The following is a 24,434-nucleotide window of genomic DNA, read 5'->3' as shown; positions in this document are numbered from 1 at the left end:
CCCCCCCAGCTTTCTCATTTTCAGAACTATGCATTTCATGCATGTGTGAAATAATCTCAGCTTTCATTATTTAGACACAGGTTTCTAGTCCCAAGGATTGTGAAGAGCAATCAGGTTGCTGCTATCTCCCCACAACAAACAGCAGTGCTGTAACTGTATATATAGGTCACAGTATATATGCACCTTTAGTCCAAATATATTTTAGAAGAGGATACAGAACACACACTTGCTTTTGTTTGTCATGGGGCTGATTTTCTCAGAAGCAACTACATAACACTTGAAGCAGCCTTTGCTCTTTCAGCTATAAGGAGACTATGTATGGATTTGTCATCTATTTAATAACTCCATTCTACAGCAAGATTATTCTTTTTTAAGCCATAGAAGATAGACAGAAGTGGCCACAGAACTGTTCCTCTCACCTGCTTTGGTCAGGCAAGGCTTTATTTTAAAATAAAATGGTTACACAGATGAGCTAACACACACTACTGCATTAACTGTTTGGGCTGCTGCATTGTCCAGCTGCTAAGGAGATCCACTCACTGCAGGGTTTTCATGAAAGACAGAATTGTAGCTCTTATGAACAGTCATTGGTGTACAGTCCGCAATTTGAGAACCCTTCAAAAGGGTAAGGTTACTTTAAAAAGCTTCATCCAGAGCAGCCTCTGCATCCACAATGAGTACACTCAATGATTCTTCCCTGTGAAACAAAACAAGCACATTAGTCACAAAAGGTCTGACATGTACACACAAAACAGATAAGACCGAAAGTTGCTGGTTTAGAAGAGCAGACCGTTCAGAATGGAGCATTGGTACTCACCGTGAAGGCTTCTTCTGGCTGCCGTTGTAGAGGACAACTCCCTGGGTTATCATCCCATGCTCGCTCCAGGGCAGGACGTATGCTAATTCTAAAGCTATAAAAGTAGCCGGATGGTAACCCCACCCAGTTCTTGTAGTCAGCCAAGCTTCGAACGGAAGGCAACCTCAATAACACACATATATGAGTAGAAAAAGAGCTAGTAAACGGAAACAGGTAAACCAACAGGTAAACAAACAGGTAAAAAACAACAACAGGTAAACCAACAGGTAGAAAAAACAGCAGGAAGATAGAGCCCCATCCCCCCAGGAGTCTGGGACCGCATAGGGAGGGTCGAGTTGTCCTCTACAACGGCAGCCAGAAGAAGCCTTCACGGTGAGTACCAATGCTCCATTCTCGGCTGCCGTGTGAGGACAACTCCCTGGGGACATACCAAAGCCAGGTGACCCAGGGTGGGGGTCCCAGGCTACTGAGGGGGAAGGACATGTTGCAGAACCCTTCTGCCAAAGGCAGCCTGAGCGGAGTGCATAGTGTCCATCTTGTAGTGCCTGGTGAAGGTGGACGGGGACGCCCACGTGGCCGCTCTGCAGATCTCCTCCCACGGGGCATTGGTGGAAAACGCTGCTGAAGTGGAGGCCGCTCTAGTTGAATGCGCCATGATTCGCGTGGGTGGAGGCAAGTGCTGGGTCTCGTATGCCAAGGAGATGCAGGCCCTGATCCAACGACCGATGACAGCTGAGGAGACCTTTTGGCCCATGGAGGCCGGTAGGAAGGAGACGAATAACGAGTCCGTCGTCCTGAAGGAGGCAGTTCTTTTAAGGTAGGTCTTTAAGCAGCGGCGAACATCCAACTTATGCCACTCCTTCTCCCTGGGGTGGACGGGCTTGGGACAGAAAGAGGGCAGGACCAGGTTTTGAGACCTGTGGAACATGGAGGCGACCTTAGGGAGAACTGAAGGGTCCGGGATTAAGGTTACTGAATCGGCAGAGAATATACAGAACCTGGGGTTGGAGGACAGTGAGGCTAATTCTGAGATCCTCCTGGCCGAGGTGACGGCCACCAGAAAGGCCAACTTCAGAGAGAGAAGGCGTAAAGAAATGGACCTAATCGGTTCAAATGGAGGCTTGTGAAGAACCCGCAGGACTTTGTGGAGGTCCCACGTGGGGAACCTATGTACTACAGGAGGGGATGTTAGCGATGCTCCACGCAGGAAACGCTTCAGGTGGGCATGGGACAAGAGAGGCTTGCCCTTGAATGGTAGCAGGAGAGGAGCCAAGGCCGAAGCGTGCCGCTTGATGGTATTGGCCTTAAGGCCCTTGTCAAGGCCGTCCTGTAGGAATTGTAGCAGCTCGGGTAGGGAACATGCCCTCGGAGTCAGGTGTCTGTTTCTGCACCATCTGAGGAAAACTCTCCAGGTGCACTGGTAAATGCGGTGAGTGGAAGAGCGTCTGGAGGCCATCAGTGTGTCGAGAACGCTCTGGGAGTAACCGAAGCCCCCTAGCAGCTCCCGTTCAAGTGCCAGGCGGCAAGCTGGAACCAGGCGGGATCTGGATGGAGTACTGGGCCCTGCGAGAGCAGGTCTGCGGAGATGGGAAGCAGAACTGGAGGCCCGGTTGCGAGGTTCAGGATCTCTGGGAACCACGGCCTGCGGGGCCAATGAGGGGCCACCAGAATCACCCTGGCCCCCAGGAGCCGAATGCGCCTGAGAAGTCTGGCCAGAAGCGGAAGTGGTGGGAAGGCGTAGAGGAGGGTCCTTGGCCAGGGAGCCGTCATGGCATCTGTCTGTTCCGCCTGTGGGCACTGGAACCGGCTGAAGAACCGCGGAAGTTGGGCGTTGCTGGGAGAGGCAAACAGGTCGACTTGAGGGGTTCCCAGTCTTCTGGACAGGAATGAGAAGGCTCTGCGGCTCAGGGTCCATTCGGCTGGGTGGATGTCCTGCCGGCTCAGCCAGTCCGCTTGTACGTTCAGTTCTCCCTTCAGGTGGACTGCTGATAGGGAGGACAGGTGAGATTCGGCCCAGCGGAGGAGCAGAACTGCTTCCTGTTGAAGGGAGCGAGACCTGGTGCCGCCTTGCCGGTTGATGTGTGCTTTTGCTGTCACATTGTCGGTCTGGACCAGGACATCCTTGCCCCTCAGTGCAGGTAGGAAGGCTTGAAGGGCCAGGCGAATCGCACGGAGCTCCAACCAGTTCATGCTGTGGCCCGACTCCTCGGGGGACCATCTGCCCTGGGCCGACTGAGAAAGGCAGTGAGCTCCCCATCCCCGAAGGCTCGCATCCGTGGTGATGAGAATTCGAGGGAGATCCAGAAAGGGCTTGCCGGCCTCTAGGTTTCTCTTGCAGAGCCACCAGCGGAGCGAGGAGCGCACTTCTGGAGACAGTTGAACCCTCCTGGACGACCTGGAGGAAATGTCCTCCTGGAAGGGGAGGAGAAACCATTGGAGGCAACGGAGATGCAACCTTGCCCAGGGGACAGAGTCGATGGAGGAAACCAGTAGACCCAATAACTGAGCCAGCTGAAGGACGCGAGGCCTGCTGGTCGCCAGGGTCTTTGATGTCATGGACCAAATCTTGAGTCTGCGTTCCTCTGGAATAAAGAATCGGTCCCTTTGGGTGTCCAGGACTACTCCTAAGTGCTGGAGACGGAATGTAGGCGACAGGTGGCTCTTGGCGTAGTTGACCTGGAAGCCGTGGGACGTCAGGGCCTCTAGGGTGATCTGGACGTCCCGTTCTGCATGGTTTCGCGACATCACGATCAAATCGTCCAAGTAAGCCGAGAGGCGGACCTTTTGCAGGCGGATGTAGGCTACTAGAGGAGCCAGCACCTTTGTGAATGTCCTTGGGGCCGAGGAGAGCCCGAATGGGAGGGCACGATACTGATAATGTGCTCCCCTGTAACAGAATCTGAGGAGATGACGGGATAAAGGGTGAACAGGAACGTGTAGATAGGCCTCTGTCAGATCCACTGATGCCATCAGGTCCCCATGTTGTAGGCTCTCCGCGATAGAGCGGAGAGTCTCCATACGGAACCTGCGCTTGCGTACCCATCGGTTTAAGGATTTTAGATCGAGGACCGCCCTGTAGGAGCCGTCCCGCTTGGGCACGGTGAATAAGATTGAATAAAGCCCTTGACGGTGCTCTTGAGGGGGAACTGGCTCTATGGCTGCGATGGCTAACAGGTGGTCTATGGCCTGTTGAAGGATTCTGTGTCTTGTGGAAGAACGAGAAGTTGGGGTGGGCCGAAACCTGTGTAATGGGGGGCCTGACAACTCTATTAAGTACCCCTCTAAAATTGTTTTCAGGACCCATTTGTCTGTGGTGGACGCCTCCCAGGCATGGTAAAAGTGGGAGAGGCGACCTCCTATCTTTAAAGAGTCACTGTGCTTGACGTGGTTTAAACTGCTGGCCTGGCTGGGCTCTCGAATTGGACTTGGCGGGGAAGTTACCCTTTGGCCAATTGGGGCGCCTAAATCTGTTGTCTCGCTCGTGGGGGCGAAAGGAGGGGCGAAAGGAACGAAATTGGTGCTGCTGAGGCTGACCCCTACGAAAGGGGCGCCGCTCGTCCCTCCTGGCTGTGCTGGGAAGGGTCAGCTTTCTATCCTTGGATTCAATGAGGATGTCCTTAAGGGCTTCATCCCCAAAGAGCTTAGTGGCTGAGAAGGGGACTGCCGCTAAGTTGGCTTTTGATGCTGCATCAACCTGCCAGTGGCGGAGCCAGAGGGTTCGCCTAGCGATCACATTAGTAGCTGTAGCTCGGGCCCCGAAACGTACTGCATCCAGGGTGGTGTCAGCAATGTAGGCTTGTGCCTTCTGGAGCTTTAGGGCAATCTGGCGGGACCTGGCTGGATCTGGGGGAGGCGACTGAAGCAACTCATCGGTCCAGAGCAGTGCTGCCCGAGAAATGATGGAGGCGGCTATGGAGGCTCTGATAGAAAGAGAGATACAATCGTTATTTCTCCTTAACTGTACTTCGATTCTCTTTTCGGCGGGATCCTTCAGCGTTGACTCTCCATCTCGTGGGAGGACCGCACGAGAGGTGAGGGCTGAGACGTGAGCATCTACTGGAGGCGTTTGGAGTTGTGCAGCTGCTGAGGGGATGAACGCGTAGTGCTTATTAGCTAAGGAAGAGACCTTCTTCTGGACCGCTGGTGCTTGCCACTCCTGCTGGAGAACCTCTGAGAAGGTATTTGGCAAGGGAAACAGGAGCTCTGGTGAAGAATGTGTAGGTAATACCAGAGATTCCTTGGAGGGAGCAGCCCCAGGATGCAAACCCTCAATATCGAGACCCAGGGTGCGCATGGCCTTAACAAACAATGTGGAGAAATCGTCAGATGGAAAAAGGCGCTTAAATTGAGGGGTGGATTCCTCCATCCCTGCCTGTCCATCAGACCACTCCCCTTCTTCCCTGGAATCGTCCCCCAAGTCTGCCAGATCAGGGCAAACCCCCTCTGTAAGGGCAGTATCAGCTTGGCCCACGGGGGAACGAGGCAGGGCAGGGACCCTCCCTAGGTGGGTAGGGGACTCTGGGCCCGTGTCTTCTGAGGAGTGGGCTGGGGCAGGGCGTGTGGCAGTGGGGCTGGGCTCCCTACGCCTCTTCTGCTGCCCCTTGCGGCCCTTCCGCCTCTTTCTGTGGGATTTCCCATGTGGGGTGGAGTCAGAATCGGAAGAGGAGGGGGAGGAGGGGGAGGGCGATCGCCTCCCTCGCTTACGGCCCCTCTTTCCCGCCTTGCGCTGATGCAGGGCTTGCGAGAGCAGATCACTGATCCAGGCTTTCCAGCTCTCCGGCATCTCTGGCCCTGGGGCTGCAGAGGAGGGGGGAGGGGGAGGGGGAGGGGCCGCTCCCTGGTCTCTTGCCGGGGCCTGCGCTATTGGTACCAGCAGGGGGGGGCTATTCGATGGGGAAGCCTGAATAGGGGCCATGGAGAGGGGCTGCCTGCTCTCGGGAGCTCCCGTTCCGCCAGGGGACTGCCGCTCACACTCACCCTCCTCGGTCTGTGCGATGCCCTCCTCCTCCTCTCCCGAGGAGCTGGTGGCCTCCGAGGAACGGGCCGCTGTGAGCAGTTCCAACACTTGGGCTCTCCTGCGCCGCCGCTGGGCCCTCGCCTGCTCTGCCTCCTCGAGGGACGAGCCAAGATGGCGCCCTTCGCTCTGTGCGCCCGCCCGCGCACCGGCAGCAGCATGTCGGTCTTTCCTTGAGGCGCCCGCCCCCGCAGAGGGGGGCGGTGCTGCCGAAGTGCCCTCGCCCGGGGGGGGACGCGGTGGTCCTGGGCATGGCTGCAGCGTGTCTAGCGGCGGCCGCGCTCGCAGCGGAGCGGTCCGCCTTTGCTGCTTGGGTCTTTTGCCTCTCCGCCCGTGATCGGAGTCCCTGCAGGCACGGCTGCGGCTGCTCCATGGCAGAAGGGGGGAGAGGAAGGGGGAAGGTCTGGACAGTAAGCGGGGAGCGGAGGACTGAGTAAATAGGCTGAGCAAACGAGCGGGAGTGGGGTGGAGATTGAGGCTCGGCAGGGAACCCTTTTCGAAGAAATGCCTTTTTTTTTTTTTTTTTAAAGATGAGGGAGAGGGAAGGAGGGCAGCCGAGGAGCCAAGGAGAAGGGAGAGGCGTAAGCAGAGGAAGGAGCAAGTTAAAAGGAGACTTATCTGAGGAACGAAGCAAGGCTGAGTATCCTTTCCTGGAGCGTTAGCAGGACGAAAAGAACTGGGTGGGGTTACCATCCGGCTACTTTTATAGCTTTAGAATTAGCATACGTCCTGCCCTGGAGCGAGCATGGGATGATAACCCAGGGAGTTGTCCTCACACGGCAGCCGAGAACATGCAACAAACTGATCAAGAGCGCTCATTTTCCATTGCCCTTGTTCTACATATGTTTATTTATTTGATTGATAGATATACTGCCCTTCCTAAAGTGGCTCAGGGCAGTTTATGTTAAAATCAAAACCTAATTAAACAGATTAAAATTACAATTAGAACTAGATAACATTTTTTTAAAAAACAGGCTAAAAAGATGGGTCTTTAAGGCTCTCCTGAAGGCCTCCAAGGAAGACAATCCGCTCATATCCACGGGGAGCATGTTCCACAACCTAGTGGTGACAAGAGAAGGCTCTATCCCAGGTCACCACCAGATGAACTGAAGACTGCCGCCTCCTGATAATCCTGAAGACTGCCGCCTCCTGATAATCTTAATGAGCAGTGGCGATCTTGAAGGGAAAGGCGCTCTCGCAGGTAACCCAGACCTAAGCTATTCCAGGCTTTAAAGGTAATAACCAACACTTTGTACTTTGCCTGGAAACATATCGGCAGCCAGTGCAACTGTTATGTTAACAACATAGGGCACCTCACAAAACATTGTGCAAAAATTGTGCAGCCTTTTTATCATCCCTGCTTTCCTCCTTAAAGCAAACATTCTTAACAACCTGGAATGTAAGAACGCCTGTAGACATGACAGCATGTCTTAGAGTTCTAGCTCAGGGTTTCTTAACCTTGGGCCCCCAGATGTTATTGGACTACAACTCCCATCATCCCCAGACATGGTCTTTGAGGGCCCAAGGTTAAGAAACCTGCTCTAGCTGGTCAACGCTTCAGTTTGTCCCCTATGGCAAACAGCTATACACCTCTCACTTGGATTTTTGGAGGCCAGAACATTGCAGCAAAGGAAATCTTCCTACAAACCAATTGCCATACCAACTCAAAGGGGACACTTGAACAACATGCTTACCACTTCCAGCTTGCTTTTCGGCACTCGACAGATGCAGTTGGTTCCGAAGTTGGTATCACGGGTCTGGATACAGCGCAAGCAGCAGAGGTTTTCGTAACCTTGTTTCTTCCACTTGGCAATCAAGTTTTTGTCTGCATAGCCTTCTCTGATGCAGTACTCATACAACTCTGCACAGGGAAGTGAGACAAGACAGTGAAACATCATATGCTCTTTGGTGGCAATGAGTTAATGTGTCTCTCTACCTGAATTTCTTAGCTCAAATATAATTTCCACTCCTCTAATCATGTAACTAATTGAAACAGGCACCAGTTTCCAAACCAAAACAATGGTAATTTCCACCAGAATACTGAAGATACTGGTCTTACCTCTACTAATGGCTTTTCTCTTGTAGAAGAGATCAAATATGTAACGTGTTTTCTGGTGATGAATTCTGAAGATAGGCCAGAGCGACTCTACTTTCCTCTTCCCCTCATGTGGTTCAGTCTCAGCTGGGGTGGGGGGAGAAAGATGAAAGAAAGGTGGGTTTTGCCAGCTAAGTTAAATATGCATCATACATCTTCCTACAAACCAAAAAACCCATTAATAAACCATGATAATCCTTTGGAGAAGAGAGACACTTTAATTTCCCCATCAGTGGATTTTTAAGCTGAATGTTTGTTTGTTTGTTTGTTTAAGGTGGAATCTCAGATTCATGTCGGGCCATAAATCACCTTGATGAGGATTCACACAATGACACCAACAACAGTAACACACATTAAATCTAGATTCAAATGACTCTGTTAACCAGGCCTTAGTTTAATTAAAATATGCCCTATACCAAGCTACACTATTGATACATCTAGCCCAGCGTTGTCTGCTCCGACTGGCTTCAGCTTTCCAGTACCTTGGCCCCCAAATCCTTTCAAGTGGAAATTCAAGGGATTAATCCTGGGACCTTCTACACACAACATTTCTGTTCTACTACTGAAAGTTGGGCTTCTCCATTGGCAAGGTAAGCATGAAAATGCAACTGACAATGAAGGGCTTGGTCCTAGAGAAGTCAGAGTTCAAAATCCTAAACAGCTACTGTTTTATAGGTAACTTCATATTCACAGCACAACCAACATTTCACATCACTCATTCACCTTCTCTCATTTTTTGATCCAGTTCATCTAAAGTTGGTTCAATCAATTCCCAACCATCAGGAGGAGGTTTTCTGCTCCTCTTCACCTTGGGCATTTCCTCAGGCAGAAAGACAGATCTGCATAAGAAAGAAGAGTTATGATAGTATCTGAATTTGTACTGGCACTAACAAAAATAACCTTAGAGTGACACGTTATACTTAATAAATGTTCCATTTATACTCATTAGCTTGACCTACATTTTCCCCATTTGACGTACAATTGGCAAGGAATTTTCTGTTAAAAGAAAGATGTCTTATACCCACTAAAATATGGAGCATAAAAGCACCACCAACCTGAAATATATCTCATGTCCAAATAGCAAGGTGATGGTAGCATGGTTTGGGTGGCAGCCATGTAAAGGAGGACAGGGTCAACTCACTATGCAGAGGCAAGAGAAACAGTACCTGGCAACTGTTCTCTTCTAAACAATCACAATAAGACCAGAGTCCTCCTTTGCATCTTGAATTACCTGAACTGACACAGGGAGGCAGGAAAAGAAAACAACACATATACCTGTCTTCCCAGTCATCTCTCAAATACAAACATGGCAAATATTTATATACCACTTGTCAACCATAGTTCCCAAAGCAGTTTACACAGATATAAATAAATAAAAACAGCTTCCTCTTCCTGTTTGGAGCTTCCCTGTTAGGACTCACTAGATCTAAAACAAAAAACAAAAAAACCCACCATAAGATAGACACCAGCAACAGCCACTGGAGGAATACTGTGCTGGGGTTGGATAGGGCCAGTTGCTCTCCCCCCTGCTATATACAGAGAACCACCACTTTAAAAAGGTGCATCTTTGCTCAGTTAGAAGGGGACTAACTCTCAATTCTCTTTATACTGCGAGCTCTTTGGGGACAGAAAAACATCTTATTTTTCTTATTCTTTTTCTATGTAAGCTTTGAGAACCTTTTTGTTGTTGAAAGCGTTATATGTCAAGATAAAATAAAATAAAAATAAATAACAAAACTGTAAACTCCAATTCTTCTCCCAGCAAAAATCTCCTCTCTAAGAAAGGCCCTCTTCCCAATCCCCCCAGCGGCTTTAACTACCACCAAAGAACAAGGATAGTGTCCCCACTTTCCCCACCAAGCAGGCAGGTGCCATACACACCTTTGAGAGCTACTTCACAGGCAGCAATTCAACAGCCCTTTCCAATCAGAAAGCTACCACTGCCTGTTGGATTTCTGCCTGCCATGCAGCTATGGTGGTGGGCACAGAAGAGCTCTGAACTTAAGATAGGCCCACCAAAGAAGAGGACCCGCAGAAACCATTCCTGCGATCTGCCTCCACACCCCGTTCTACCAACAAAACAAAACAAAAAACCCGAAAAAGAGCCTTACGCAGGGAAAACCTGTTTCTTCTCTGCGGGCTTCCGCCTCTTCGGAGATTAACGTCGGCTCCCTATGACGTCACGCCACAGGAGAGGTCCTTCTTCCCGCCCGTGTCGCCTTAAAGGACCTGACTAAGCAGCCGTGATCTTACCGAATGCCTGATCAGAACCAGCCATGGAAGACGATGGAGCGCGAGTGAGAAATCATTCTACAGTACTCCCAGAGAGAAGAAGCTCCATGTACAATCGGTGCGTGGTGACCACGAAGCGAAGTTATCTCCTTTTTAATCAGGCACTGAGAGGACAACCCCAAACCCGGCGTCCTTTTAGGCAGGCCGTAGTAGACCCGCCAGCGGGCATAACCATCGAGGTAAGAAAATACCAGACTCACCAATCCAATCGTCTGGATGGAAAACTTCCGGGTCTACATTGAAATTGCGGTGGTGTTGGGAAGTAAGACCTGCTTCTTGAAAATAATGGAGAAATAAATTATTGGAGTGGCTCTACTCAGGCCGCAGCGTCTCTACTCAGAAACGAAAGGCAGGAGTTGATGATCTTTCTTACTAATGAACTGTATTAAACAAATGTCCTTTCCCCCACAAAAAATCATACAGTTTAAAACAGAGACGTGTGTATATATGTATATATAAAATCTTTTTGCATGAAAATGTTACCAACTATGTATGTTTAGCTTTGAGAAGAGGAAACTAAGGGGAACTATTATAGCTATTTTCAGCAGATATTTGACAGGCCTTGAGCTAATCAATATTTTCATGTGGTGGCTAGCTTTGTTTTGCATGCAGAAGGTCTCAGTCTCTGGCTTCAATAGCTACTAGGACTGGTGGCTATAGGCCACCACTAGCCTCAGAGGCAAGATGCCTCTCAGTACCCGTTACAGGGGAGTAGGAGGAAGGGCAAGCCCCTCTCAGCTCTTGCCTGTGGGCTTCCCAGTGGCAACTGGCGGGCCAGTGTGCAAAACAGGATGCTGGACTCGATAGGCTTCCTTGGGCTTGATCCAGCAGGGCTGTTCTTCTTATGTTGTTCTTATCTTCAGGTATGGCTGGGAAAGATTCCTGCCAAACCCTGGAGTGCTGCTGCCAATCAGTGTAGACAAAACTGAGCTGCCGGGGGGGGGGTGGGGCGGAGGGGGAAGCAACAGTCTGAATCAGTAGCAGACCGTTTCATGTGCCCATAGCTCGACGCTAAAACAGCTGTTTAGCCTGCGGGACGCTTCAGCCTGTCGCACTGCCAGAGAGGGCTGGGAAAGAGCCCCGCCTGTCTGAGCTGCTGCCAGTCAGAGCCGGGCAGGCAAGGCAACCCCCTGCGCTGGAGAGCCCAAGGCTCTGACGGGCAGAAGCAGGCCGCTCCCGGCATGCCGGTAGTTGAGGATGCGCGTCTGGCTCTCATCTTTGCCTACCTCTAGGACATGCCCAGGCTGGGGGAGGCGGCGGCGAGCCTCCGCAGAGGGGGGTGTCACTTCCGCTTCCGGGTCAGCGCCAGGCTGGGGAGAAGCGAGGCAGCGGGGAGAGTCGCTTGCTGTCGGAGCCGCCATCGCCCTCGCCATGCCCAAAGGAGGTGAGGGGGGGCCGGGAAGGGGGCGCGGCGGCCGCTCGGGGCCCTGTGGCCTGGGCGGCAGGGCGGGGGGCTCCATCCTGGGGTTCCCCCGGGGGGGAGGCGGGACGAGGCGCAGGCTTTGCCTCCACGGGGCTGGGCTTCTGGTTCCGCCCGCCCTCCAGCAGCCCCGGAGCCGCCGGCGGGGGCTCCCTTAGGAGCAGGGGCTCTCACGCTGCGGTGCCTGGATGCTGTGGGACTACAACTCCCATCACCCCCCGCCCCAGTAGCCTTGGGCTCCCCGGATGTTGTGGGACTATCACCCCCAGCCACAGTAGCCGTGGGCTCTCAAAGACCACTGTGGCTAATTGGGCTCCCCAGATGTTGTGGGGCTACAACTCCCATCACTCCCAGCCACAGTGGTCTTTGGCTCTCATGTCTGGGCTGCCCAGATGTTGTGGGACTATCACTTGGGCTATCGCCTTGGGCTCTCAAAGACCACAGGCTAATTGGGCTCCCCAGATATGGGACTACAACTCCCATTACCCCCAGCCACCATGGCTGCTGGGGACGATGGGAGTTCAAGTTCAGCGTCTGGGGATACAGGGTTTGAGAACCCCAGCTTTAGAGGAAATCCTGGGTTGTGTAGTGGCGCGGAGGTCTGAGGGGGAAGGGCCCGGGCTCAGGAGCAAGACGCCTGCTTTGCACCAAGAAAGTCCCAGGCTCAGAGCCTGCCATCTGTCTGGTTGGGAAAGGCCAACTTGGGGCTGCAGCTCTGGAGAGCTGTTGCCAGACCGGGTGGAAAGAGGTTGGCTGTGGTTCCCGGGGAATGGCATTGTGGTTCAGTGGCGAATCATATGGAGACGGTCTTAGGTTCAGAAAAGCCTTGTTGGATCAGGCCCGAGGCCTCCTTCGTCATCCTGTTCCCCACAGTAATAGGTTTGTTTTATCTATCTATTTCCCACAGCGGCTTTCCAGATGCCTCTGGGAAGACCACAAGCAGGAGGTGAAGCCATGCCCCCTGCCCTGCCATCGCTCCCTGCCACTGGGATTCGGAGGCATCTTGCCTCTGAACCTGGAGGGAGCCTATAGCCTCTAGGCAGCCCTTGATAGACCTGTCCTCCGTGAATTGGTCCAAGCCTCAGTTAAAGCCAACTAAGCTGATGGCCCTCTCCACATCCCATGGCAAGGTTCAGGTCGAAAAACCCCGGCTGAAACCCGGGGGATTTGCTATCAGTCAGTGTAGATAGGCTAACTCTTGTTTCCCATCGGACGGGGCTGTGGTTGCACATCGAAGGTCCAATCCTTGCAAGGCTGGGGAAGAAAACCCCTGGCTGAAAACCTGGAGAGTTGCTGCCAGTCAGTGCTGGAGGTATGGAGCTACGTGGCCCGTCGACTGGAGCTGGAGCTCAGTGGTAGAGCATATACAGTGGTGTGCAGCAGGTCCCAGGTTGAATCCACAGCATCTCCAGTTAGGCCTGTGAAGCACTCCTCTCTGAAAGCCTGGAGATCGACTGCTGGTCTGTATGTCATGGCCTCATATGTCCATATATATGTTTATAGAGCTGAGCTTCATTTCAAGGCTGGAGAGAGATGTATAGCACCCTTGGGGCTATACAGAGTCAGACAGGAGGGGTAAAAGCACCCCAGACTGTACCAAGTCCCAGGAGGGTTTTCACATCATGTCAAAAGAACTCCAGGTGTGTTACTGGGCCTTGGATTAATTTATTATATTACACTTGTATCACATTCTGTATTACATTTATATTTCTGTAGAGTTCAGGGTGGTGCATGTTGTTCTTCTCTACCTCACAACAACCCTGTGAGGTTGATAAGACAGACAGTGACTGGTTACCTAGTGAGCTTGTTGGCTGAGTGTGGATTTGAACCCAGGTCTTCCCAACCCTAGTTTGACACTTTAACCCCTATATCTCTAAAATGATCTGAAAGCAGGCCATCTTCTCCTGTATGAACTTGCCATTCCTTTAAATCAAGGGTTCTCAATGTTGGGTCTCCAGATGTTATTGGACCTCAACTCCCATAATCCCCTGCCCCAGTGGTCTTTGGCTGGGGATTATGGGAGTTGACATCCAATAACATCTGGGGACCCAACACTGAGAATCCCTGCTTTAAATAATAATCCGAGGCCTCGTTTTTAGGTTCCTCTGTTTTCCAGAGATCGGTTCTTTCTGTCTTTCAGAGGCCAAGGCAATACTTACTTTTTCTAGAGCATTCTGTGCAGTGTTCCCTGTAACAAGTATTCCCAGATGTTGTTGACTACAACTCCCATCATCCCCAGCCAAAGGCCATTGCATCTGGGGATGCTGGGAGGTGTAGTCAACAACATCTGGAAATCGCTGTTACAGGGAACACTGATTCTGTGGGTGTTCCCCTTACTCAAGAGGATTGCTACATTACTGGTCAGCAGTATTTCCTGTAACAGGGATTCCAAGGTGGTGTTGACTACAGTTCCCAGAATCCTTGGCCAAAGGCCATTGCAGCTGGGGATTCTGGGAGCTGTAGTCAACATCTGGAAATCCTTGTTACAGGGAACATTGCTGGTCAGGAATTTTTTCACTCGTCGGGCATCATTTTTCACTCGTCGGGCATCATTTTTCACTCGTCACAGACTAGTAGACTAGTGGATTTCCTGAGCCCTGCGCATGTCTGTTTAGGTGAATGTATGTAGATTAATTTATATCACTGTTTGAGTCTGGGTTACTTGCAGGGACACACAAATTTAGGCCAAGCTAACTAGCCAGCCATGATTTGTAGTCCCCACCAATTGCCTCTCTTCCCTCGGGTCCTTTTCTGGCACACAGGCAGAGGACTGAGGAGAGAAGCTGGTCTTCTGTCCAGTGTTCCCTCTAACAGGGATCCCCAGATGTTGTTGACTACAGCTCCCAGAATCCCTAGCTGCAATGGCTTTTGCTTGGGGATTCTGGGAGTTGTCTAACAACCTTTGGGGATCCCTGTTAGAGGGAACACTGCTTCTGTCCTTTGCACTGGGATGTGGAGGGATGGGAAGAAAAAGCAGAAATCCTCCTGTTCAGAATGGATTCCTGCTGTTTCTGACCATCTGAAAAATGGCTGTGGCAATTTGGGGAAGAGCTCTGTGTGGTGCTGGGTGTCCGGCTCACCAGAGGGCTGGGGGCATTTGCCACTGGCAAGCTGGTGAGTGGATGAATGAACCCTCTTCCAACGATTGAGTCTGTAGTAGGCATGTAGTTAAAAACCTGCACCTCATTCTTGAAAAGTAAGGGATGCATGTGTGAAAGGAGAGTCCTACTAGTTTGATCCCCTGCAAACTGAGCAAAGAGGCCCCTTTTTAATGTGGTGGTTCTCTTTATTGAGCAGGGGGAGAGCCACTGGCCGTATTCACCCCCAGCACAGCATCCCTCCAGTGGCTGTTGCTGGTGTCTATCTTATATTTCTTTTTAGATTGTGAGCCCTCTGGGGACAGGGAGCCATCCTATTTATTATTTCTCTATGTAAACCACTTTGGACACTTCTGTTAAAAAGCGGCATATAAATAGTTGTTGTTGCTGAGCTGGGGCCCTGGAACCCGGGGCAAAGGAATACAATAACCTGGAAAGGAGCGCGTCAGCTTGGTTTTTCGAAGAGGGGGATGTGGCCAGGCTTGTCTCACCCGAGCAGGGAGGCTGCCCGTATGACAGTGTGGTTGATTTCTGGGGAAGGAAGCCGATTGCTGGCAAGCCAGCCTGCCGCTGAGCCACACCCGGCCTGGACCATTTCTAAGGGATGCTGCCAGCCTGCCTGCCTTTGGGGAGTAGCCGCCTTCCTGTAATCCGTGATTCCCAGCCCCAAGCCCTCGGATCCTCTGATGCACAAAAGGAAGCAGGAACACGGCAAGGTTTCTCCGCCAGGGCTGGGGACATCTGGAGAGAAATTCTGAGCTGCCTTGGCACTCTCCGCACCACAGATCTGGCGGATCGTCTGTGAGTGAGGCTGGTGGTTAAAATATCAGCATGCCAGGCGGCTGGGTGTTAACCCCGCACAGCTGGCTGGGGTGCCAGCTGGCTTTTTGTACAGCAGGAGGGGTTCTTTTTACTTCGGAGCTGGTGAGGAGTGCAGATTCTTGGAAGGTCAGACTAGAAAGGCCATCTAGTCCCAACCAGGGATTCCCAGCTGCTGCTGACTACAGCTCCCATCACCCCCAGCTTCTGTGGCCTGGAATGATGGGAGTTGTAGTCACCAACCTTGGGGAATCCCTGTTACAGGGAACATGGTTCCCAGTCTTGGATCCCCAGGAACTCCCAGCCACAATAGTTTTGTGTACTGTTGTGGTCCCGACCTGGTGACCCGCGGCAGGGAACTCCTGATCTGGCCCACCATCTGTTTTCTAACCTGCCAAGTGCCTCTGGGAAGCCGCTAGCAGGACATCAAGGCAATGGGAGGTCAGCTTCCTCTGAGCACGGAGGCTTCAGGCGACTAGCATGAACCTAAGAACAGCCCTGCTGGATCAGGCCCAAGAAGGCCCATCTAGTCCAGCATCCTGTTTCACAGTGTGGCCCACCAGACGCCTCTGGAAGCCAACAGGCAGGAGTTGAGGGCATGCCATGTTCCTTTCCCAGTTGTCCTGTGGCTTCTGCACAGCTCTGCAGATGCTAAATGTGTTGATCTCGTGAGACTTTGCTCTGGCTCCAGGGACCACCTGTCAGCCCTGCTCCTTTACCTACCCTCCTCACCCTATGCTTAGGGCAAGCTTGTAAACATGCCTGTTTGCCTGTGGCAAGTAGAAATTGCCTCCAAGTGACCTGGCAGGAAAGCTTTTATACTTTACAAGGCGGGAGCCGATTTGCATAGACAGATAGAACTTTAGATGGCTTAGATTTCCACTCTCAGGGACAGATGCCGCTGGGTCATTTAAGGTTGGAAGAGCAAGCCTTGCTGGAACCACACCTAAAATTATTCCAGTTTCCCACAAGAGGTTTTATCCAAATGATTCTGGGAATTCCAAACGGGCTTCCCCTCCAGCCCATTAAAAGGGACTCGGACAACTTCACGGAGGACAGATCTCTCAGTGGCTACTAGACTGTTAGCAATGCCCTGCTAACTGAGTAGAGGGACACCTTTTAAAGTGGCAATTCTCTTCTATTTAGCGGGGGGAGCAACTGGCCGTATCCATCCCCAGCACAGCATCCCTCCAGTGGCTGTTGCTGGCGTCTGCCGTTATGACTGTGAGTCCTTTGGGGACAGGGGACCATTTTATTTAAGTATTATAACCCGCGTTGTGAACTTTGGTTGAAGGGATATATCACTATCCATAGTAGTAGTAGACAACGACTGGTGGCTCTAGGCCACCTCCAGCCTCAGAGGCAAGATGCCTCTGAATCCCAGTTGCAGGGGAGCAACAGCAAGAGAAGGGCATCCCCTCACCTATTGCTTGTGGGCTCCCCAGAGGCATCTGGTGGGCCACTGTGGGAAATGGGATGCTGGACTAGATGGGCCTCCTTGGACCTGATCCAGCCGGGCTGTCCTTACCACTCCCTTGTTGTTACTGTACCAGCAGCTGGTTTCCAGATACACTGGAACACGAAGAGTCATATACTGCCTCTGAACATGAAGGCTCTCCATGCATGGTTGCAGACAGCTGAGAACACCAGGACAGCCAGGGCTGCTTGAAACCACTTGCTCAGCCCACTCTTTCCTTGCAGGTAGAAAAGGAGGCCACAAGGGCCGGGCCCGGCAGTACACAAGCCCCGAGGAGATAGACGCTCAGCTCCAAGCAGAGAAGCAGAAGGCCAAGGTAAGCGTTCCCCTGGTAGAGTGTGGTGTCAGAGCATCTGTTGTGAGACAGGAAATAGTCCCCTGGCTTAAATCTAGCCTCTGCCACAGACTCGCCACCTATCCTTCAACTTCCACTTCCCTTCTGTGATGTGGGGGTGATAACTTTTTTTTAATAAGAAGAAAGAAGCTTATTGGGGAGGGGGGCAGGGAAGGTTTACAAAATGTAAACAGGAACATAGGAAGCTGCCTTATACTGAGTCAGCCCATGAGTCCATCTAGCTCAGTATTGTCTACCCAGACTGACAGCGGCTTGTCCAACGTTGCAGGCAGAAGTCTCTCTCAGCCCTATCTGGAGATGCCAGAGAGGGAACCTGGGACCTTCTGCATGCAAAGCAAATGCTCAGAGTCTAGGGCATGAACTAAACTGCAGGGCACGCCCACTGAAAAGCCCTGGTTCTTCCTTCCAAGGGACCATCGGAATGTGTGGAATTTCTGAATGGCCAGTGCATTCCATGGCCATTTGGAAGGGGAACGGAGGAAGATGCCATATACTGAGTCAGACCTTTGGTCCATCTAGCTCAGTATTGCCTACACAAACTGGCAGCGGCTTCTCCCAGGTTGCCGGCAGGATCTCTCCCAGCCCTCTCTGGAGATGCTGCCAGGGAGGGAGCTTGGAACATTTTGCGTGCAAGCATGTGGGTGCCCTACGCCTGAGCTATGATTCCATCCCCTTAGGCAGGATTTCTTATCCTTAGGTCCCCAGATGTGGTTGGACTACAACTCCCATCATCCCCAGCAGTGTTCCCTGTAACAAGGAGTCCAAGGTGTTGTTGACTACAGCTCCCAGAATCCCCAGCTGCCGTTGGCTGAGGATTCTGGGAATTGTAGTCAGCAACATCTGGGAATCCCTGATACAGGGAACACTGCTGGGGATGATTGGAGTTGTAGTCCAACCACATCTAACCCTGTAAGGGGAATCTCTTTCTGTGCTCCCATGTAGTCTCCCATCCAAGGGCAAACCAGGGCAGACCCTGCTTAGCAAAGGGGACCCTTCCTGCTTGCTGCCACAAGAGCAGCTCTGCTGCCTGGACAGAAGAGGTACCTGGTAAAGTGTTGACTACCTTCTGTGTAGCAGAGGGAGAACAACTGGCCCTATCCTACCAGGGGCTTTTGCCACAAAGAGCAGAGCAGGTGGGGAGGATCTGGTGGGAGGAGGCGCAGCAGTCCTTGGCGTGACGCTTCTCACTTCCCCAGGAGGAGGAGGAAGAGCAAGAGGAAGGCGGCGATGGGGCCACGGGAGAGCCCAAGAAGGAGAAGAAATCGCTAGATTCAGATGAGAGTGAAGAAGAGGAAGACGAAGACTACCAGGTACCAACAAGGCCCGTTTCCGATCTCGTGGGGGTCAGTGCACATTGGACCTGATTCTTGATGGGTTCTTCATTGATCAGGTTCCTGTTGGTGCTTCATTACTACTACTAGGAGGAGGAGGTGGAGGTGGTGGTAGTTGGTTAGTTAGTTAGTTACTAACTATTAGTTACTAATAGTAGCTATAAGTTACTATTATTAGTGTGGTGGTGGTAGTTACTATTAGTTATCATCAGTAGTTTGGGGGTGCACGACATGGCTGGCGGAAGCGGGGGTCCATCTCCTAAGTAGCTTGGCTAAGGAGAATTCATCCCTGCCCCGCCAAATCTGAAGAAATTGCCCAGCCTGGTTTAGGAGATATAAGTTCTGCTTCAGTGGGTGGTTGTTGTTCCCAAACCATGATGCTCTAAACCAAGAGTGGCCCACCCGAGGCTCTCCAGCTGTGGGACTACAACTCCCATCGTCACCAGCTGCAGTTGATTGGGGTGAGGGGTGATGGGTATTGTAGTCCCACAGCTGGCAAACCTGCAGTCGGCTGCCGCCGCTCTTGAGTTTTGCACCTCACGTTAACTTGCGCCTGTCCCGTTCTTCGATTTCAGCCAAAGCACAAAGGAGTGGAAGGCATGATAGATATAGAAAACCCCAACCGTGCCGCACAGACTGCCAAAAAAGTCACCCAGATAGATATGGAGAGCCCTCGGGAATTGTCGCGGCGAGAACGGTAAGAGCTCTCCTCCTCCATCAGGCAGTGCTTCTCGAAGTACCTCCTGCGATGTGCGTTCAGGTGGCCTCCGGGATCAGAGCAAAAGGGGCACGTGGACCCTGGAGGCCTCTTCCAGAAGAATGGGGAGATGGCTTGCGTCTAAATTGTACTGAACCATTTGATCCTCCATAGTGATGGAGAGAAACAGCTGAGTGGAAAGCTGTGTGCACCTGGGGAAAGCTACCCAGGTGCCTTCCCCTTGGCCTTCACAAGCATTTAGCACCAACCTCATGGGGGCGTGCAGAAGGCGAGTCACGAAGAACAAGCCAGCTGGAACAGCCGTGTGCACTAAAGCAGTGTTTAAAAATGGCTTCGTGGTTTAGGCCGAGTTTTATATGCTTGCTTCTTGGGCAGTGAACTCCCCAGACAGTGGCTTTTCGGACCGTTACCTCCCTGTCTGAAAAGGAGGCAGTGGAGTCGCTGAATGTGGGTCCCGGGGGTGGTCCGAAAGTTGTGGTCATTTTGCTGAGCCCATTTATTTATTTCTTGCAATTATATAGTGTCACATATACAAATCTCTGGGTGGTTTACCAACTAAGTAACCTAAACAATTCTTGATCTAGTCACTGCCTGGATGGGAGGGTGATTGCTTATTGCCTTGATGGAAGGAAGGCAAGGTATAAAAATGCTCCATAAAAGATGCACTCTTCACTGCCTCAAAAGTAATTTTTCTAAAAATGCATTGTTTCATAAAATACTTGGGTAACAACAAATGGAAGCCAATGGGATATGAAACAAACTTGGCAACTTCAAAGTCATAATTAATGTTTTTCCGGTGGCTTTCCCTAGGCAGTATGTCAGAGAGTACACAGGTTTGTTGATTTCCAAACAGGAGGGTAATAAAATATAAATATGGAGAAAAGAGCAGTTCTTGTGGTAGCAAGCATGACTTGTCCCCTTAGCTAAGCAGGCTCTGCCCTAGTTGCATATGGATACTAGACGTGTCAGCAGTGTAAGATATTCCCCTTAGGGGTTGGAGCCACTCTGGGAAGAGAAGAAGATTCTAAGTTCCCTCCTTGGCAGCATCTCCCAGATAGGGCTGAGAGAGATTCCTGCCTGCAACCTTGGAGAAGCCACTGCCAGTCTGTGTAGACAATACTGAGCTAGATAGACCAATGGTCTGGCTCAGTATATGGCAGCTTCCTATGTTCCTTTGGTAGGATCTGACTAAATATATAGGTCCAATTAGGTAACAGCTCAAATCACAATCACCTTAGGGTACTAGGAAGATGTGCCTAGTAACATCTTCAGAGAAAAGGCACGTGCAGATTTTTTGCAAACAAGGCAAAATTGCGTGGGACATTTCCCCAGACATTTATCAACTTCGAAATTTTGCAGACATCTCTGTTAAGGACACATAAGAAAATTGATTCTGCAGCCTAGTAGGACCTCTGCCAGTATATTAGCCTAAACTCATTATGCCCCCTTTGCGGGGTTGAACCACGCAGCTCGCACCTGAAGCCGGTGCCCACCAAGACTCAGTCCTCAGGCCAAGAGTCCCTGCCAGTCCTGCCGTATAAGATCCTTTTCCAGCTGGAAATGCCAGGGACTGAAGCTGGGACTTTGGCACGCAGCACGTATCGTGCTACTGAATTGTGCCACCTCCCCACTCGGGTTGGAAGGGCCCTCTTTTCAGACTCTTGGCGGTGTAACTTTGGGAGTTTGGGGAATCTTGCACTAATCATTGGAAGATACCATGTGCCTAATCAGAGTTTAGGGGTTTGGGGTATAGGGAGACGTCATGGCACGCTCCATCCCAAGCACCCTGGAGGGCTTGGGGCATGTTGATAGGCTGCTTTCAACACCCAAGGGTGCCTCTTGAAAGGTGCAAGTACCCATCTGAAAAGAGAAGAGAGCGGGGAAAGGCCATACTGTCATGGCAGGGCATCTGCTTTGCATACAGGAGGTCCCAGGTTCAGTCCCTGGCAGCATCCCCAGGTAGGGCTGGGAGAGACTCCTGCCTGAAACATTGGAGAGCTGCTGCCAGTCAGTGTAGACAATCCTGAGCTCTTTTTTTTTTTTTAAACTGACTCGGTATACGGCAGTTTCCTTTGTTCCTATGCCACTGCTGTGCATAAATGCCCTAAAGCTCCAGTTTGTTCACTTCATGTTCCTCCGTTAATAGGGAAGAAATCGAGAAACAGAAAGCAAAAGAAAGGTACATGAAGATGCACCTCGCCGGTAAAACGGAACAGGCCAAGGCGGATCTTGCCCGACTAGCCATCATCCGGAAACAGAGGGAAGAGGCGGCCAAAAAGAAGGAGGAAGAAAGAAAAGGTAAAGAGACACCTCTTCTCCCCCCCCCCCCACCACCAAGCCACCACTTACCACATAGAGCCAGGTTGAAGACAGCATGGATATTGGCCACTAGGTGCTGGTACCTTACAAGGCTGTGGTGAAGATGATTGAGATAATATTCAGAGGTCCTCTGAATGTTCAGAAAGCAGGGTTTCTCTTGGAAGCATGTTATTTGCAAAGGAGATCAGGAGGAGCCCACATACCCCCCCCCACCGCCCCCACAATTTTTTAGAGTGTGAAAAGTTAACCCATTAATCTTTGCACCTGAAGCTTTTTCTGCCCACCTTTCCCTCCGCTGGCCTCCACAGTCCTTGTGCACCACCTCTGGCTTCCTTCCCTTTGCTGGCCATGACACAGTATGATGCAGTCACCACCCGGGTGCCTGTTATCGCTGGGATAGGCTTGGGCTGGGCAAGTGAGCTGCTTGTGTCTCGCTGCAGCCAGTAAAGCAAGGCAAGTTGGTGGCAACAGGTGGAGAGAACTCAGGAAGCTGCCATATACGGAGTCAGACCCTTGGTCCATCTAGCTCAGTCTTGTCTACCCAGACTGGCAGCGGCTTCTCCAAGGTTTTCAGGCAGGAGTTCCCCTCAGCCCTGTCTTGGAGATGCTGCCAGGGAACGGGACTTGGAACCTTCTGCATGCAAAGCAGATGTTTAGGGAACCTATTAAAATAAATGCCCACTGAAAAGCCCTGATTCCTTCCAGAGGGCTGTAGGAATGACATTGGCCATTTGGAAAATTCAATACGTTCCATGGCCATTTGGAAAGAGGACCATAGGAAGCTGCCATATACGGAGTCAGACCCTTGGTCCATCTAGCTCAGCATTGTCTACCCAGACTGGCAGCCGCTTCTCCAAGGCTCCAGGCAGGATTCTCTCTCAGCCCTCGCTTGGAGATGCTGCCTGGGAGAGAACTTGGAACCTTCTGCATTTGAGCAGGCAGGTGCTCTTCCCAGGGCAGCCCTGTCCTGGAAAGGGAATCTCTTGCAGTGCTCACCGGCAGACTCCCATTCAGATGCAAACCAGGTCAGACCCTGCTTAGCAAAGGGGACAGTTCATGCTTGGTACCTCAAGCACAGCTCTCCCACCCCCATAGGAGGGGTGTGTGTGTGAGAGAGATCCAGTTCCAGCAAATTTCAGACCTCTCTCTCTTTCACGTCCCAAGCAAAAGACGAAGCATCTGTCACAGGCAAAAGGCTGCAGTCGCTGTCCCTAAACAAGTAAGCGTGGGCGGTGCGAGAGGAGGAAATTTCCCAGGAACTGTGCCTGGCTGGTGCCCGCCGGCTACTCTGCCACATCACACCCAGAGAGGCCGCGTGGAGAGCCCTGCAGGATCGGCGTCATCTTCACCTCCAAGAGACCCTGACAGCAACATGTTTGTCTTCATCTGGGCACAGAATTCCATTGTGGGGGGCGGGGAGGGGGGGCTGGGTGGCGGGGGAGCTATTAATCTTTTGGTGCAGAAATACACGGAGTGGCAATTCTCCGTTCTAACCGTTTCGGGGCAGGTTGACAAACCTGAACGGTTTTGCTGTGTTTAGATTTAAGATCACATATCTGGGGCAGGGAGGGGGAGGGAAGGGCAAGGGGGGTTGCTTCAGCTAGACTGCAGGAAAGCAGTGGGGGGGGGAGGCGTGAAGGTTGTAGTCCTGACAATACAGGTGCAGACCTGAAGTTCTGGGTTATTGTGGGGTGTGTATAACAGGCACAGAAAGAGGAAAGCAGCCTCTCTGTACGGCTATTTTGGTTTTTGTTCCCATTTGACAACCTTCCCACTGCCCCCCCACCCCACAAAAAAAATCATTTCCCTTTTTTTAAAAGCCATCCTTTCCTTCTCCTCTGAAAAGGGATAGTGACTTTTTAACTGTAAAAACCAAACACACCCACCCACAACTCTTCCCCGACTGCAAAACCTGTTGGAACAGATGCAAATTGGAAGCAAAACTTGTATATTTGGCAGAAATAAAGTTTAAATTATCGTAAGTGCTTCGTCTTGGGTTTTGGAGACGCGGCTGGCCCACAGCCACCGCTGCCGAGGCTTGAGTCTCCGCTTGATGAGACGAAAGCCTGTCGAGACCGTGAACTTCCTTCTCCTCAAACAGAGGACACTTTGTACACTTTTCAGAGCTTGACCAAGGGGCCCGCTTCACTTGTGCTTCTTTGGGGGCGGGGGAGGGACTGAAAAATTCATATATCTATTATATTAATTCTCCTGGGTGTGCCTTGGAATGTGCATCCCAGAGCCCAACGGATTGACTGAGGCGCACCCAGGAGGATTGATTACTGCTGGGGCGGCCCGGCTGTGGAGGCCAGAGGTGGCGGGCCCAGTCTGGCCATGGAGGCAAGGCCCAGGGTGGGGGAGAAAGGGGGGGCAGAAGTGGCAGTGTGGAGGAGAGGTGGCTGGTCTGGAAGCAGAGACCGGGGCAGACGCGGGAGGAGAGGTACCCGCTGGCCCCAAAAAGCGCACAGATGCTCTGTGCGGGGTCAGCTAGCATAACAAGCAGATGGTTGCCGGTTTGAATCTCCACTGGTACTATATCGGGCAGCAGCGATATAGGAAGATGCTGGAAGGCATCATCTCACACTGCGCAGGAGATGGCAATGGTGAACCCCTCCTGTATTCTACCGAAGACAACCACAGGGCTCTGTGGGCGCCAGGAGTCAAAATCGACTTGATGGC

The 24,434-nt window shown here is 51.7% G+C and overlaps 2 protein-coding genes across 5 annotated transcripts; one reads left to right on the top strand and one right to left on the bottom strand.

Annotated features, from left to right (window-relative positions):
- Nucleotides 1-404: 404 nt before the first annotated feature.
- On the bottom strand, nt 405-11,500 carry BUD31 (BUD31 homolog). 4 transcript variants are annotated; one of them, XM_053275724.1, is made up of 6 exons: nt 11,445-11,500; nt 10,419-10,493; nt 8,650-8,765; nt 7,891-8,013; nt 7,526-7,692; nt 405-697 (listed from the first exon to the last, which is right to left on the bottom strand). In XM_053275724.1, the coding sequence occupies exons 3-6, from the start codon at nt 8,741-8,743 to the stop codon at nt 647-649; spliced, it is 435 nt and encodes a 144-aa protein (XP_053131699.1). In that variant the 5' UTR covers nt 8,744-8,765; nt 10,419-10,493; nt 11,445-11,500; the 3' UTR covers nt 405-646. The 4 variants fall into 4 exon arrangements, with proteins under 4 accessions (XP_053131699.1, XP_053131700.1, XP_053131698.1 ...); XM_053275725.1 differs by lacking the exon at nt 11,445-11,500 and having other exon boundaries at nt 10,419-10,613; XM_053275723.1 differs by lacking the exons at nt 10,419-10,493; nt 11,445-11,500 and adding an exon at nt 10,038-10,322.
- PDAP1 (PDGFA associated protein 1) lies at nt 11,472-23,737 on the top strand. Its single transcript, XM_053275722.1, has 6 exons — nt 11,472-11,602; nt 17,257-17,348; nt 18,584-18,697; nt 19,294-19,415; nt 21,583-21,734; nt 22,920-23,737. Exons 1-6 carry the CDS (start codon nt 11,590-11,592, stop codon nt 22,976-22,978), a joined length of 552 nt encoding a protein of 183 aa, XP_053131697.1. The 5' UTR covers nt 11,472-11,589; the 3' UTR covers nt 22,979-23,737.
- Nucleotides 23,738-24,434: the final 697 nt, after the last annotated feature.

This window comes from Hemicordylus capensis, chromosome 13 (genome assembly GCF_027244095.1).
Source record: "Hemicordylus capensis ecotype Gifberg chromosome 13, rHemCap1.1.pri, whole genome shotgun sequence".
Taxonomy (NCBI): Eukaryota; Metazoa; Chordata; class Lepidosauria; order Squamata; family Cordylidae; genus Hemicordylus; species Hemicordylus capensis.
This window is presented reverse-complemented; position numbering and strand designations above follow the sequence as displayed.

What these genes read in the sequence shown, in the direction of transcription:
- BUD31 (XM_053275724.1), bottom strand. Translation starts at nt 8,743, where the DNA reads ATGCCCAAGGTGAAGAGGAGCAGAAAACCTCCTCCTGATGGTTGGGAA. An exon ending in GGATCAAAAAATGAGAGAAG is followed by an intron (nt 8,014 to 8,649) that starts GTGAATGAGTGA and finishes CCCCCACCCCAG; the next exon opens with CTGAGACTGAACCACATGAG. An exon ending in GAGAAAAGCCATTAGTAGAG is followed by an intron (nt 7,693 to 7,890) that starts GTAAGACCAGTA and finishes TTCCCTGTGCAG; the next exon opens with AGTTGTATGAGTACTGCATC.
- PDAP1 (XM_053275722.1), top strand. An exon ending in AGGAAGACGAAGACTACCAG is followed by an intron (nt 18,698 to 19,293) that starts GTACCAACAAGG and finishes CTTCGATTTCAG; the next exon opens with CCAAAGCACAAAGGAGTGGA. An exon ending in GAAGGAGGAAGAAAGAAAAG is followed by an intron (nt 21,735 to 22,919) that starts GTAAAGAGACAC and finishes TCACGTCCCAAG; the next exon opens with CAAAAGACGAAGCATCTGTC.